The 16,834-nt window shown below is 36.6% G+C and overlaps 1 protein-coding gene across 1 annotated transcript in view; it reads left to right on the forward strand.

Moving 5' to 3' along the window:
- FMN2 (formin 2) overlaps positions 1 to 16,834 on the forward strand; it is a 175,343-nt gene that overhangs the window by 155,328 nt on the left and 3,181 nt on the right. Inside the window, exon 16 of the mRNA XM_088143933.1 lies at positions 3,774 to 3,923. Within this exon, the coding sequence (XP_088000059.1) occupies positions 3,774 to 3,923 (150 nt within the window). The remainder of the gene's footprint in view (positions 1 to 3,773; positions 3,924 to 16,834) is intronic.

Consider the following 16,834-nt stretch of genomic DNA (forward strand, 5'->3'; position numbering starts at 1 on the left):
GCCGGATTGAAAAGTCATGCTAGCTGAAGCAAAGCTCCTGACCTTTGCTGCCTCTCTTAATCCCCAACAGCGACCTCCCCCACCTTCTGTGTTAGTGATGGAAACCTAGGTGCAGCGTTCTAACCCTCAAGATAAGCATCTCTAAGAGCTTTCAACCCCCTGCACTAGCTTTGCAAAGACCGCTCTTCATTAGGAAGTGTCCTCACCAAAGGGACAAGAATGTAATTAACAAACCCATGACTAGAACTGTGGAGTTTGGTTGACAGTTTTTTCCTCTAATTACAACACTTCTACATACTCCCGGCGTACACTTCAGCAGTTTTCTGTGTTCAGCCCCTGTACTTGGGACATCATTGACCCTGGTTTGTCTTTCTCTTAGCCTTTTAAAGATTTATTTATTCAGCATTTGCTACAGCCAATAAATAGGAGATGCTATATTTCCATTTTTTTTTTTATCCTACCAGGATCAGTTAATTAGAAGAAATATGATGTCAATAAAATATTGTCCATTTTTTAAAGTTTCCTTTGCTTTAGTCTTTTTTCATTAACACTTTGTACTTGTAAATTAACACTTGTGTTATTGTCAGAAATCTCTTTAAGTGAACTTCCTTTGATTGATTGCTCCTCAATATGTTGCCTAGTTTAATGAGTTTCTGAACTTTAAGTTGCCTTCAGCTTGCCCATCCAGGGGTTCGTAGGACAGATTCTTCTATTCACTGCAAGCCTCACATCCCCCAGATATGCTTAGGAGGGAGAGGACCCTTTAAAATAGCTTTGGGATTTTATAGAGCTATAAGTGAGACACCTCATTGTACAAGCAGAAGGATAATGAAATAACATTTGAGACAAGGTGAAAAGAGCTCCTGAAAAGTTGTGTTTTATTCTGTAGTCCTGTGTTTATTAAAGACATTTCTACCCTGCTTTTTTACCTTTACCTTTCCAAAACAGCTTTCAGTAAATAATAAAATTTGCTATTCAGTCAAATAAGCAATTTTCCAGTGAAATCCAAAGCCAAATACTGTATAATTAAACCTGAGATTAAGACAGATAGATATAGAGACAGAGACAGAGATAGAGATAGGAGGAAGAAATAAGTTAGATTACAGCAAAGGCCAAAGTAAAGAAGCCTTACAGTTGCCAATTGTTTCTGCATAAACCTGGAGAAATAATTTTACAGTATATAATTGTACCAATACTTAGGAGGTGCCTTTTTAAAAATATATGTTTTTTTTGAAGTTTTCTTCCCAACCTTTGAAATTGATCACAGTCCACCTGCAACTCTGCCTAAAGCCAATGCTGAGCTGTTTGCTAAAAGATACCCCATCATTAAACATGTAAACTTGCATGGGAAAATCAGCCTTCTTAAACATTCTAATTAGTAATAGAGACTTTATTGTACTTTTAACAATGTCTTTAAGTTATTCAAATTAACATGGGTAAGGCTCTTGATCAGAATATGCAGATCATGAATTAAAATTTTGTTTGTAAATATGCAGAATTCTTCTCTAACTATAGAATTTTTAATTTAAGATGTTAGCTTATAGAAAGAAAATGTTATTTCCCTCCGAATGCAGTGTTCAGATATTTGCACTCTCTTTATATCAGAACTAGTTATTGCAAAGACTTGGGTGATAATATGCCAAACCTTGCATTTACTTCTCTATTTTCTTTTTCTTTTAATAAATGAATCCTGTAGAATTGGTTTAATCACCATATATGGGAAACTTTCTCAGAACAAATGGAGGTGATTACTTTAAATGCAACTTGCCTGGACTCACTTGATAAACAACTTAATTCCTCAGGAACCCTACTTCTAAGCCTCCTTGTATTCCAACCCGTATTCTCCATATTTGTATATAAATGATATTTGTATATTATTTTTGACAGCGTTCCAGTGTCTGATGTTTTGCATCTTACAAACAAACCCACTTTTGTAGAAGTGACCCAGCTGAGGACTTGATTATTTCTTGTAGCTGTTTAGATAAAGGAATTCCGTTGGCAGTTAAATGTCTCCGTGTGTCTGAATCAGCTTTCTCTTGGTTCCCAGCAAGATTAGCAGTGATCTGTGCAAAAGCCCCTTTGATCACATAGTATTCTTAACAAAAGCTTTCATGTCTCCGGTAAATGTTAGTGCTATTTATCAAACTCATCAACCATTTATTTGTGAGCATTTCAATCTACTCTGGCTTCCCAACTGTTGAAAAGGCTTGAGATGGAGAATTATGGTTTATTGTTATCTTACATTTAAACATAGAGCCTGGAAGGACCGCTTTGAATGTGATGCTTTTAATCTCACATATCCTGGGTAAATGCAGAGTTGTTCTGTGGCCCTAGCGTATCATCCTTATGGTAGTTCCAGACTCTATATGGCAAACACAGTTGCTGCATATACAGTGGTCTGTAGCAAATATGTGAAGTCTGGAGAACATAAGGTATTTGTATTTCATTGGCTTATCATTTTCATTGGCTTAGTGGTGATATTTAGTGCTCCCTCAATTTCATGCTCCCTCTTTCTCAATGAGCTGCACACTGATTACAATGTCTTTGAAAAGACCCAGAATATTGCCCATCCCTATGAGTTTGATTTTGTCTGTGAGAGAGGAATCTTTTCACCTACCATAAATCAAGGACTCCACCCCCCTTTGGCCAAGTTTTATTCTGTGGGCATCTGCCGTCTATCAGATTACGACAAAAGGAACAAAGAAAAGTTTTCATTGGTCTTTCCTAATACAATTTTCTAGAACAAGGGCTGTTTCATAATTGCTTTTTTGGATGGTTTTGATTTGATTCCAGGACCTTTTGCCCACCATGGAATTCAATCATTATGTGGCATTTCTTTATTATGTAAGAGGGATACAACTGTTCAGCAATCCTCAATTTTTAAGACTGGTGGCTGTATTTGGAATGCTGAGGACATGTTGTGGGCTTATTCGTAAAATAGCTGACATAAAGAATGGGGCTAGTTCCCTCCCAACATGACTGCATCGTGGCTTTGCCACTGATAAATAATTCATTCACTAGAAGACAAATGGGTAACACTAAAAGAAAAGTAAATTGCCCAAGAATAAAAGTACAAGGCAGAGGTGGGATCTGAGCTTTTCTCACGTTCATATCCACAAAATTAACAAAGGACATAGAAGAAAAACTAGTATGCGTTTATATATTGTTATATATTGCAATAACAAATATTGCATATAGGCACAAAATATAGCCAGCCATGCACACATAGCACAGGCATATTTTTTTCACAAATCACTGCTAATCTTGCTGGAGACTGATGCTTTGCTATCCAGTGTGACAGTTCCTGCTTTTATTTTCATTTATTTTAATTGAAATAATCAATTTCAATATTTTCATTTATTTAATAACTGAAAAAAAAATCAGGTGGAGCAGTCAGCCTGATAAAAGCATGTATGGTGTCTTTGGTGCAGTAACAATGAATTAACATTTCCCTAAGAATCACAATAGCAAGCATGACATGTACTGTAAAAGGACTGATATGCTATGAAAAAGTAACATGTGAACAGTAGCAGCAATCTAGTTTTCTTGGTTTTAAAAACTGTTTTTTTTTTCAATACAATTTTGCTTTCACAGTCCCCTGCGGATACTAAATACTAGTCTTTATCTTTCCTTATGTTGATTATGAAGATGAAAGAATCATGAATATATTCAAGATAAATATCAAGTAATTTATCAAAAGTATCATCTATGTATGAAGGATGCAGATAAAATAATGTTAACTAAATAGCCGCCATCTTTGTTTTCTTTGATAGCTTTTTGGAGACTGCAGCATATTTCTGCATGAAACCAAAAATGGGTGAAAAGGAGGTTTCTCTGAACGCTTTCTTCAGTATTTGGCATGAATTCAGTTCTGATTTTAAAGAATTCTGGAAAAAAGAAAATAAACTTATTTTGCAAGAAAGGTAGGTAATGTCTAAAATTTAAAATAGAACATTTTGGGAATTTTAGGCTGGATATTTTGGCTGAGGGAAGGGGTTTTCTTTCTTTTTTCCATGCTTGTCTTGCATTATATTGTTTACTTCAGACTATCTTGGTTTTAACTCAAGAAGGCAATATATAAATCCTAAAATAAAAATAAACAATAATGGCTAATAGGCTTACTCTCCTTTAGATTCTGTCACTCCCAAAGATTAAAACAATGAAGTGTACCCTAGCACTTCAAATCCTAGTGAAGTTACTATAACATAATGGTTTTTAGGTTAAAATCTCCTTCATCAAATGCTATAGTGGATTCTTATCTGTTAAAACATATGGTACAATTTATATGTTATTTGTTAAGCTGCGATAGAACATGCTATACTTCTTCTTACAACAGCATAATATTACTAAATCTCCTGGTGAAATTTTATCCGGAGATAAGATTCCAACACATCACTCTTTATACCTGGAATGTACCGTGGTGAATTCCTCTATTTTTAAATCTTTCTTTGCTATGTGTCCAAGTTTTTTATAAGTTTGTCCACTGTGCCATACTATCCATCCTTAAAACTATTGTATTTATTTTAAACTTATAATTAGTGAAAGCTGAGGAGGAGGCTGGAAACCATACCAAAACTCCAGGGAGCACAAATGGCTACTTGGCTGCTGGTTCCACCTTTGCATCTTAAGTAGTGTCAGTTGGCAGTATTTGCTACATGCTCTAGTTTGTACTCCAGGCCACTGGATGTAGAAAGGCTAAGTTTGTGTCTTGAATAAAGTTCCATTACTGAAGCCTGTGCATTTTGCATGAATTTACTGATTTACTGAAGTGATTGACTCCCTTTTGATAACTGAAGTTAGTAACCCTCTGAAGAGTTGTTCAGATATATAAACAGAAACAGTAAATCAAGTATGGTGCTAAACTACCACAAGCTACAGTTATCTCAATGTTCATGCACTCATTGTTAAGCCAGAAAAGTCAAGCATGCTATCCCTACTTAATTCAAAATACTCTTTAAATGGCCAGAAATATTTTTAAGTTGAAAAGACCTAGTTCATTATATTTAAAAGTTAGTACTTAAATGGAGCTTTCCAATTTAATCTTGCAGCTAACCTTTTTTGTAGAAAGACAAGATAGAATAAGCCATATTTCTACATGCCTATTACTAAATGTTTCCTTAATTCATTACCAAGGGGAGCAGCCTCTTCTTTCTATTTTTGGACAGTGGGAATAGGTCAGGCATGAAAGAATATAAAGCTTCAGTTCTGCTGCCTGAATGTATCAGCACCAACCATTCACGGACAGCACTCTAAGTAATTTGCAGCTGCTGCCTCAGTTCATTTCCTTAACACCATAAAACATAAGTAAGCTTATGATATCTATTTTGTTTTATATTAAAACTTCAAGATGCATTGGCCCTGACTTTGCAAAAGACATGCTCTTAGATTTACAGAATTCTGAGTCCAAAAATACATTTTGAATTAGCAAAACTAAAATTGAGCTTCCAGTTGCTGTGCATCCAAATTCAATCCTGGTTGCCTCCCACCAAAACTTTCATCATTTAAGCAGAACAGCGTAGGTTGGGGGGAATTTCATCTGTAGTTACATTATTATTAAAACAATTAGGAATTGAAAATCCTTACCAATCTGTTGTAAATCACTCTGATCTCCCAGTCTATCACAATTTTATCTTCTGCTGCCACAACACAAATACATGCAAAACAATAGATATGAAAGAAGGTTCTTGTTCATGTTACTGCTGTAGGGTTGCCTTGAGAAGCTCTCAACTATTTGTCAGAGGACATTCAGTCGTATCATTTCAACATAATCTGTTTGTGTGCCATTTTCATTGACAATGCTATTTTGAACTCAGAAGAATATAGAAACCTCAATACAATAAAATTTCATTTCCACGTTTTTTAGCTTTAGTTTTTCTACCATTTTCCATCTTATGGTTTATAAAAGTTTCTTGGTACAACTACAAAAATGAAATTTTACTTGTAACAAAGATGAAGATACAAAGGAACAAGTATGACCCATATCAACTGGAGATCAGCAAAAAGTTATTTTGCCCCAAGGGAGGTTAACAAACAGTCTTGAGAGCATCTGCCAAAGGTGATTAAAATTGAACTGAGCCTGATGCCCTCCAGATATTTTGAACTCCTACAGTCCATTGACAGCAATATCTTGAGGGCACCAAGTTACCTATCCCTGAGGCAGAAGGATGTCTTTTGCACCTGTTTGACTTGATTTTCTAATCAATTATTATTTTCATATGTCTTCTGTAGTGAACTTCTAAGACGTTTTCCAGCTATTCTAGTGCAGAGGGAATAGGGAATGGCTTTGAAGGACAGGAGGAAAAGTGAGGCTTGAGCCCATTCCAAGAAAGTAATTTGAGTAAATGTCTCAGACAGGCCCCTCCCCAGTTCAGATGAAGATAAAATGAGGGAGTGGGGAAGCACATCTGGAATTGCAAGATTCTGTTACTGTTGCTGTTACAATAAAAATAGTCCTGACCACTATGGCATTGGTTTCTTAGTCTGCTCTACCTTATAGGGCTGACATCTACTGTGTCAAAATATATCTATGAATTGATCCCAGTTCCTTTAGTAGTATGTATTACAGTTCATCCCAGAAATGGAATGCAAAGTATTAATGAAATGAGCTTTTATTTAAGCCAAATCTTGAAGCTTTATTTCACTGTATCAATATGATCATGTCTTTCAATATTTCAGGAGAATCTCAAGTTAGTTTTTAGCAAGGCTTGGGCACTTTCTCATTGACATCATATCCAAATGTTGCACCTGCTGTCTGTATGTTAACTTTGCTCTGGAACCTTTGACCTTTTTCTCTTTTCCAGAATTTTATTTTAAATGCAGAGTTCTTTTTAAAAAAAACGCAATTCAGAGTGGTATGTGCTGAATCTTTGAGTAACCAGATATTGCTTTCATGAACAATGGCTTACATTCCAGTCATTCATAATACATGAGGGTATCCAAAGGTTTACTTAGCTCAACATTGACAGCAATGGAGTGTGACTGCACTCTGTTCTTTTAGTAGTCATCATTATTCTTCACTTTTGGCTAAGAGAGAGCAACTTATCGTTCTGACTTGATGGCAGGAATCTTAATTGCTCATTCCAAGGTTTCCTAACCCCTTTATCCTCTACCATTTCTCTTGTGTTTTAGGCAGGGTGTGAATTGAAAGGGAAAGATTTTCTTCCTGAAATGAACAGCATATCTTAAGTTTCTGGAAGAGGGGCGCTGGCAAAGAAGCAACTGCATTTCTGCTCCCATCTTTCTTTGTAGTGGGAGAAACATATGTGCTTGCATTTTCTCACTACTATGACTGACATTTCTGCTAGAGCAAAAGATTTTAAAAATCCAGGTTAAGATTCTAGCAGTAATACAGACCATTCCTTAGGCACCCAAATAGCATGTTTTAGAGAATTTCCTGCAAAGGTTCTTATTTTTCGCCATAACAGCAATCTACAATGGACTTCTATTTGAGACTTCTGTATTTATTTTTATGCCTTATGCCATTTATATATCACATTTATTGAGTTTTTATTTCAGTGTAGGGTAGCTTAACACAAACTTATTAACAGTATAGAAGATGCATTCTTTAAACATTAACTAGGATACTTTTAAATGCTTTCCCAAAACAATTTGTAGTTCTTTCAAGGAAGCATTAAGGAGTAGGATATTCAGACTTGCCTTGCTGAAAAATTGCTGAAGGAGATAAGTTATCTGTGCCTTAATGTTAACATATAATGCATATTTAGTTAATGAAGGGGAAATAGCATGAATATTGGAGAGAAGTATGTAATAATAAAGTGTTTGAGTTGAAGAAAAACTAAAATTTAACAAATACATAACTTGAACTGAAAGAAAGTGGATTGTAATAAACACAGAATAACACTAAGTAAGATTCCATGACAAGGAAAGGCTAGTGGAAAAAGAGCTGTAAGAAATAGAAATTCCTAAGAAAGGAGGAAATAAACCAAATAATTCCTGTGGAGGAGAAAAACAGAAGAGTGTCAAAAGAAGTGTGGTTGACCAAAAAGTTCAGTGATGATTTGAAATTTCAGAAGAATAACGGTGTCTCCAAGGAAGATTATACAAAAATTGGAAATGTAGATGGCGAAGAATGCTCAGAATGACCAAAAGGGCTTCTTCAGATATGTTCAGAATAAAAGGAAGCAAATCTGTTCAGTGAAGACGGCAGTATGCTAGGCTACCAAGTAACAAAGAAAAGGTGAAGCTGCCCTATTCCTTTTTTCACCCAGTCTTCTCCATCTAATGGGTATGTGTTCTAATAGAACAATTGAGAGGAGAAAGTTGAAAGGCCAGGTTGATAGAGACATGGTCAGAAAATATTTATTTTCAATGAGTTCCAATATCCAGAGCTAGATGAATTCCATCCTAGGTACTAAAGAAATTTGATTGTGTGGCCAAAACTTTATCTATTGTAAAACTAGCGAATATGTGTTGAATACTGAAAAAGGCAAACACTCCTATTGTAAAAAAATGAAAAAAGAGGATCAGGATACTATAGACCAATCAGTTTGATAATAATACCTGAGAAGATTCTAGAGGGATTATAAATCTATCACTCTATAAGCGTTTTGGAGAAAAAGCAGTAATTATTAGAAGCCAGCTCCGATTTGTCCAGAACAAGTCTTATCACAATAACTCCTACTCATTTTTTGATAGGGTAAGTTCTTTATTAGATAGTGGGAACACTATTGGAAATAATACATTTTAATTTCAGAAAATAATTTAACAATGTACCTCATGATATTCTGATTACAACCTAATTAAGTATGAACTGGATGGCATGGCAGATGAATGTTTATTTATTTAGCGACCACTTCACTTAACAACCATGATACCAGTCCCAATTGTGGTCACTAAACAAGAACTACCTTTAGTACTCCAGAACAGGGGTTCTCAAACTTTGTGATACTATGATCCCCTAAACAATAACATGGATTTGGGTGACATTTCTTCCTATTGAATAGAATGATTTCATTGAGCTTAGACAAGAATAAATACACCACTTATTTTTAATACTTAAATGTTAGGGTATATATGAAATAAAATTATGACAGAACTATACAACTTTATAAAATAAAACTGTGTTACTGAAATAAGCTTTGTAATAAGAAGGGTGAGCTTGCTTATTTTTGCTTAATTTCTAATATCTGGGTTTCATTTTGTAGAAAATCACTCCCCTTCACAAGCATCAGAGAAAAAAAGAAAAGGGAAAAGGGTGATTCCTTGTCTTAAATCAGCTTCTTTAAACTGCTTTTAAAAGCAGAGACTGCAAGTTGCGTTTGGTGCTCCCTCTCCATCCCAGCATAACCACACTGAGATAACCAGTTCAGGCCCCTTTTTCCATCAAGCTGGTGCTTGTAAAGCTCCTCCCCTCACAGTTTCCTCTCAGCTACAGCCCATCTTCTCTTCCCCTCTCCAGATGGTCAGAGCTTTGCATAGAAGCCTTAGATCCTCCAGGCATGATTGCACCTCTTCCCAAAGGAAAGTGCAGTGTAAACCCAGGCTTCATTGAGACCAAACTGTTATGTTGTTTGTATTTTGGTATACTTTTGTACCAAACTGGTAAGCACTTGGAGGGGAGCATCTAATTACCTCATTTCTAGCCACCCTTTGAGAAATACTGTGGTAGGGGGAAAGAACAAAATTAAAAATGATCCTAATAGGTTACGGAAATGGACTGAAAATCATAGAGTGAATTTTAAGAGACAAAAGTAAATTTTTTCACTTAAGAAAAGAAATCAAATACATATAGAATGAGGGATACCTGGCTTGGCAATAGTACCTTGAAAAGAATCTTGGGATTCTATTTGACCACCAACTAAACGTGAATCAACATCTTGACATGGCTGCAAAAAAGACAAGTGCAATTTTAGTCTGCATCAGTAGAAATATGGTTTCCAAATTATAGGAAGTAGCAGTTCTACTCTATTCTACACTAGTCAGACTGCACCTCAAGTATGGTGTCCCATTCCGAGCACCACAGCTGAAAAAGGAGTGGAGTCAGGGGAAGGCCAAAAGTTTTATCAAGGAACTAGAAACTAAGTTCTAGAAAGAGTGACTGAGAGGACTTGCATGTTTAAGTTTGAAGAAAGAAAACTGAAGAATGTTATGATAGCACTGTTATCAGACAAAAAAAAAAAGCTAAGACTTGTTGTATATTGTCTTAGATCACAGGTCCCAAAATGATGGGCTTAAATTACAAGAAAACTGATTCCAGTTGAATGTTGAACTTGCTACCAAAACACAGTTTGCCCATGGATTCACATACTTAGAGAAGTAGTAGACCTTCAGTTGCCAGATGAGATCAGTAAGGCTGAATGGTTCTCAATCAGGAATATCTTAATTTGAATTCCTGCACCGAGCAGAACTCTGGACTTGATGGCTGTCACCCTAAATTTCCAATATTTTTTTGGAGAACAAACATGTTTCTGCCTGGCATCAGTACTACTACAACCCAATACTATTACAACTATGAAAATAGGCATTGTTTCAAATATTTAGAGCCTAAGTCATCCTAGACTTAGTATGTAAAGCAGTTCCAATCCAGGCCCCTGCCTGGCCTAATTGTATATATCCCTTTAATTACATATTGAGTTTGTAGAAAAGCTGCTGGGGGAAGTGTGCTTGAGCCTTGCCATCAGCCACTTCTGGGAACTGACTGTACAGCCTCTGTTTGGACCCCAAAAAGCACAGTAATGATTCCTTTTTGGCAAGATGTTCAGACAGGTAACTCTTAGTTGAGACAAATTTTTGGCAACCCATTTCAACCTGATCCTAATCTGATTACAGCTTAAAATATATTTTTGAGTCCAAAAGTGAATAATTGCCCAATAAAATTGTTTTAAACTTGGAATGATGTGTATAAATTAGTTTATATCTGCCAAAAGTCAGGTAACTCTGATTTGTACTAGTTGAAACTTTTGATTTATTTACAGGAGCAGTCTTATGTACGGTATGTTGTGATTATCCAGTAAAGAGATTTAGCATGGATTACTTTGGGTTAGTTATACCTATTCCCAAACATCTGCAATTAGGCCAACCAAAGCTGATAAAGGCATCAGGACTTTTAGTGATGATGCTAGATCTAAGGTAGGGAATGAGGAGACATTATTGAAGATCTTGTTAATCTTCTTTCTGAAATCTGCCTTCTATTTCCATACTTTCCACTATCATTAGGAGGTAGGAAACTCAGCCACTTCCATTCCTGCCTTGTTAAGGTAATTGCACCAAATAAATTGAAGGCACAGCCATAATGTTTTTATGGTGCTTGCTCACTAACTGAAAATGATACAGGCTTTCTCTTTCTCTACATTCACACATAACCCTTATCGTACACTGGAGTCTAGTTTAATTTTTTTTAAAGCTGAAGATAAAAAGTCTGAGAATCACTAATTTTCCAAATTATATATCCCTAAATTTGTGACATCTTAAATGCAAATCATACTTAATCACATTTCACCAAGTCTATCATAGATTGAATTAAAAGTATCTGAATGCATTCTAGTATCGACTTCCAAAATATCAAGTCCCATGATGTATCTGGGACTTGCTTTGCTATAAAAGTTGCCCACTCCTGCAAGAATAACAGTTAAGCTGGCACCTGGTGTGTCATGTTGTACTTCTAGATGAAAGCGTAGATTCCTGGCCAATACGTCTCCACAGCTCATTGATCTCCCTCTGAAGAAAGGCTGGTATGTCTCCCTACAGATTACTCGGCAGGATGATTTAAAGCTTGCTGTTGAACGATTTAAAGTCTGGCATTGTGTAGCTATGTACTGCATAGGAAGGAGCATGCCGGTAAGCTGTCACTGCTTCTTCCAAAGAAGGGCATTAAATCTTGTAGCACAAGGCGTGTCCTCTCAAAGTAAATTACCCACCAAAGAGAAGCCAATGAATTTGACTTAGGAACAAGACACCTGGAGAAATGGGAATTCTCATTCTTGGAGTGACCAAAAGGTGGAAGGGTTGGGGGTATGGAACATTTCCCCTATTATTTTGGGTTTTACCTAACCCTAAAGTTCTCAAGGCTGAGAGACAGGCATAGGTAACTACTGTGGACATTTTCTTCCACATCAGTTGTTTCCATCCCATTCTATGCACATCTCAATATCCTTCCATAGATTACAATTTTCCATGTCATGCCCATTTCTTCATTCTGGATCCTGATGCCTAGAGATTGACATACCCTTCCTTGAAGTTCCACCTATAATGGTTGCTGCTAACTCAAGAGCCAAATTATCTTATTATGTGGGAGATGTCACCTGATCTCCCAGCTCTTTGCATTAATTTAAAAGCAGCCCTGCTCTCCCTGAACAAGATTGAGGCTCTGGGGTGCGGGAGGGGGAGGTGGTTAAATCATGCCAGTTTGCCAGTTTAAATTCTTTCTACCCACGTTGCTGCATTTAATTGAAAATAAAACAATTTGGTTGTGGTTAGTTGTAATGAAGGAAATATTATTGATTAAAAAATATTGTCTGCTGCAGATCTGTTGAAATACAGCCTATCCCAATCTTTAAGGTATAAATGCAAGTAACACAGTTTGTGGATTTCAGTTTAGAAGCAGATCTTCAACACCCGGTGAAATATGGGAATCTCTGTACTATAAATCTTGAGAAATCAATATCAAATGTTTTACTCCTTCATTTTAAAAAGCAAATACAAATTAAACTGGTACTGAGTTTTAAAACTGCAGTGGCAGGGACTTTGTTTTCTTTTTCCAGAAAGTACTGAATTAATAAGTGGATAAACACCATGCTAAGGTCCTGGAAATAAAGTGTGTGTGTGTGTGTGTGTGTGTGTGTGTCAAAGAATGGGAGCTATTCCTTAAAGTATTCCTGAGAGTCTTGTTGTTCTGACACCTTCAGCTCCTAAGCGCACAAACATTCCAGGCTTACCAGTCTGTTTAAATTAGTCATGTATGACTAGACTCGGGCAAAGTGTAAAGGTATCTGCTCCAAGCCTACTTGGAGCCAGTCGGAAATGAATCTGTCTCCCAGAGATACTTCTTCAGACAAAATTATTAATGCTTAGTCGCATGGGAAGTGCCTTCTTTTCTGACTGGGTTGAAGGATGGGAGAAATTCTCCCATGATAAGCCCATGATCAGCTGGGTGTTTGTTAGAAAAAAGATAAAAATGATTCTGCAGGGAAGTCTGGTTTCTTTTCCCTGTTTCTATCTTGCTCATCTTGCATGCTGTTTTCAGGCTTAATCACAGCAAGCATTTTGTGTACATTTGCCTGACAATAAATAAGAGGGATGGAGAGGTAAAAATGCTGAGGGAAAAAAGAAAGAAATCCAACAACTTCATTATGATGGAAACAAGGAACAGTTCCCCTTGTTCAGGTTAACCCTCTGCTATCTGTCTGTATTTTATTCAAATCAACATTTGAAAATGTTGTGAATAAAGTGCTTTGTAGGCAGCTTCAAACATTGAAAAAATATTCTTAAGTAATAGGCATGGGTTTTATATACATCTATATATAGTACACAGTATATGGAATTACATGTTACTTGTGTGCACATAAATGTATGTATGTAGAGGTATGTCGTGTCATTCTCTGATTACTCCATTTGAGTATATAAAAAGTCGAAGTGCCTTATTTATATTCACTTCAGTTCTTCATTTTCACCCTAGCTCTTGAGTAACAGACACTCTTATGCATTGGGGTTTATTTTCAAGCTGGGATGGATACCTAGTTCTACATGCCTTCCTTTGAGCATGAAATGTTGCATGAAAGGGAAGTCTGCCACACAAGGAAAAGGTTTGTTCACAGTTAAAGGTGTAAAATAGAATCCCGGTTTTCCGACTTTTATCAGAAGTCTGGGTACGTATGCTCTACAGAGCTGGGCTCTGAGGTATGGTGCTACAGATTCCAATATTGACAGTTCTGGTTATTTTCCAGATAAACACTGACATAGAATTCACCTCTGCTCATCACTAATTTTCTCTCATTTAATGCATTATTCACCATGACCTCAAGATCTTTCCTGACCCGGTCACCAGTAGCTCATATCCCTATTACCTGTTACGGTAATTTTGCTTCAGCATGCATCTCTTACAGAACTGTACTTGCCACTGTTTCCTTCAATTCTACAACATTTATGTCTTGCACAAATCCCTGCATGCCACTTATCATTAATTCTTGGCGTGTCTTCCTTCTGCTCAGTTCCACAACTAATTCTCTTAGAATGTAGCCAAATAAGACAAATGTTGTCAGTTTCTCAAATTCATGTACTGAGTTCATGTGAGGATCATAGAACCCACCACTCTGATTATTTTCGGTCTAGGAAGCAGTAGCACAGTCTCCTGCATTGAATTACTTCTGCCCTCTGCTAAATGTCACCCACAGTGATTCTAAAGTGGAACCTATCCTTTTGTGAAGTTTCTAGTTTAATACAAGGCTGTCTTTGATACATAGAACAGCTCTGTTCCCTCTGCCCAGTGGATCTATTTGATTTATATAGCTTATTCTGGGGGTTCCCTTGATTCCAATAGTATTCTGTTATTTCTATGTTTTTCTTTTACATCAAGTATGTCCAGTTCATTCTGAAGTTGAGATTCCTACCATTACTGTAAGGGGAAAACTGTATGTGCTCTCTCTCTCTCTCTCTCTCTCTCTCTCTCTCTCTCTCTATATATATATATATATATATATATATATATATATGCCTGACAATAAATAAGAGGGATAAATCATAGACCATAAAATCTTTGGACTGTTGGACTAGCTAACATGTCCAACTGCACATTCATTCATTCATTCCTTAGTCCCACGTATCCCCAATTTGACCAGAAATATTTTTCATTCAGATGCCCCCAGGATGATTCACTCTGAATCAGATGCTTCCCATATCCTCTTGTTTTTTCCCCATGGGTCAATTTAATTGCTCTCCATGTTTTTTATATTAAGCATCAACAATTTGGCTTTATATTGGCTTAAGAGATGTTTTCCCTGCTTGTGCACAATTGGATTGTCCCAAAACTTTCTCTTAATGCCCAGCCAGCCCAAACCCTAACTTTTGGAATCTTAACTTCCCAACAGAACTCTTCAGTTTTCCACTTGGAATACCTAGCATTTCAGAGGAAGTCATCTTGGAAGTTCTGGAGTTTAATTTCTTATCTAGCATTCTGAGTTTAGCATCAGGATACAATTATTAGTACATTCTTCTTAATCAGTTACAGTCTATGCCTCCAATCCATAGTACATATGCCACATATAAAAGAAAACAATATTAAAACATTGACTGCACTACTTGTGACTTTAAAAATTCCAAATTAGGGATTATTTCATATCACTATTACTAATGTTTGCCATTAGTAATAAAGTGGCCACAGCCTTTTTGATATCATCACCAGATAACTTCTTGCTACCCTTCAAAAAATTGGAAGGCCTAATTGCATTTAGACCCTGCCCAGTCTTGTTTTTAGGGAACATTTCCTTTTTCCTGTGTGTGATGGCTTCCTTCCCAAGAATGTCATGTTCCATAAAAGCAGAAATATTGCCATCCTGGGATTGGGATGTCTCTACTACAATCCTGAAGGCCTCAGGCAAGACTCTTTTAGGCCTGTGTTAGCTTTTGCAGATCAGCCTCCCTTGGCTTCAGATGAACACATATGATCCCTGTTGATGTTTGTTGCTATGGCTAAGAGGTTTCATCAACTAGGTCTCCTAAAGCTTGCATCTTCTGCAAGCTTTTATATCCCTGGCTAGTTTTCCGCAGCCATTGCTCCAGCCAATATAGATTAGGGTTTAAAAAACAAGGAGGAATGTGCTTTAACTACTGGGCTGTACTGTGGTGAAAGCAAACATAATCAAAATATGCTCAGTTGATTGAAGTTTTGTTTGCATCCATGCCACAGGCATCTTGTTTGGTACTGAGGAAACCATCATCTAAGTTATCTCATACAACACAGCCTACAATAATTATTTTCATTAATTTGATTGTTTGTGGCTTTGGACTTTGTCAGCATTTTAGTCTGATGGAAAATAGTCTTGCAAATAATTGCTTTTATTCAGATAGCCCATTTTACCAACACCATCTGCTCTAAAGAAAAATCAGAGAAATAACTTCTCTTGCTGCGTTTTTAGTAGTTTCTTTGTGTATGTGTTGGATTGGGCTGTAGATTTTTCCATCTAAACTAGTCTCAGACAGCTTCCAGAAACGCTAGCATCTAGCCATACTGTCTCCTGAAATGCTCTGTTCTTTCCCTACAACTGCTAACAAATTGCCTACATATCTGAAGGAATGAGCTTATAAGTCAAAATCACTGTATGAGAAGAATGGTAAAACTTTGCCAGAGCAAAGACCCTCCCTTTCATGAGAACATTAAATCTCAGGCAGGAAAAGTAGCAAAGAGATTCTGGAAAGTTTACAATGATAAATAGCCTCACTCAAGAGTTGGGAGTTTGCATCTCCACGGATGGCAAAAGATGCTGTAAAGGCTCTTTTTAAAATCTTTTGAGTTCTTGGTTTATTTGTCAGATACAGTTTTCTAGCTCTCATTTTTCTAGAAATGTTATGCTTGAAATGTAGTAGGAACAAAGAAAAAAAATAACAAAAATATGAAATAACCAGCATAAGCATTATATATTTCTTTGTTTTTCTACTTAGAGACCAAAATGATTCAAGGGTCAGTACATACACATACACATATACACACAGTGAGAGATCTGTTTGTAGTTGTGATATAATGGTGAATATGTTGGACCAGGAAAACACAACCAGGTTTACCTTCAGTCATGGCAACAATGACTTAGGGTCACTCACTGTCTCTCTCTACCCGTGTGGTAGTAGTTGTAGGAAAAATTGGAGGAGGGACTGCTTTGGGACAGTT

Source organism: Python bivittatus, unplaced genomic scaffold (genome assembly GCF_059951505.1).
Source record: "Python bivittatus isolate LINGU-HERP-01145 unplaced genomic scaffold, Pbiv_v1 ctg000020_np1212, whole genome shotgun sequence".
NCBI classification, from domain to species: domain Eukaryota; kingdom Metazoa; phylum Chordata; class Lepidosauria; order Squamata; family Pythonidae; genus Python; species Python bivittatus.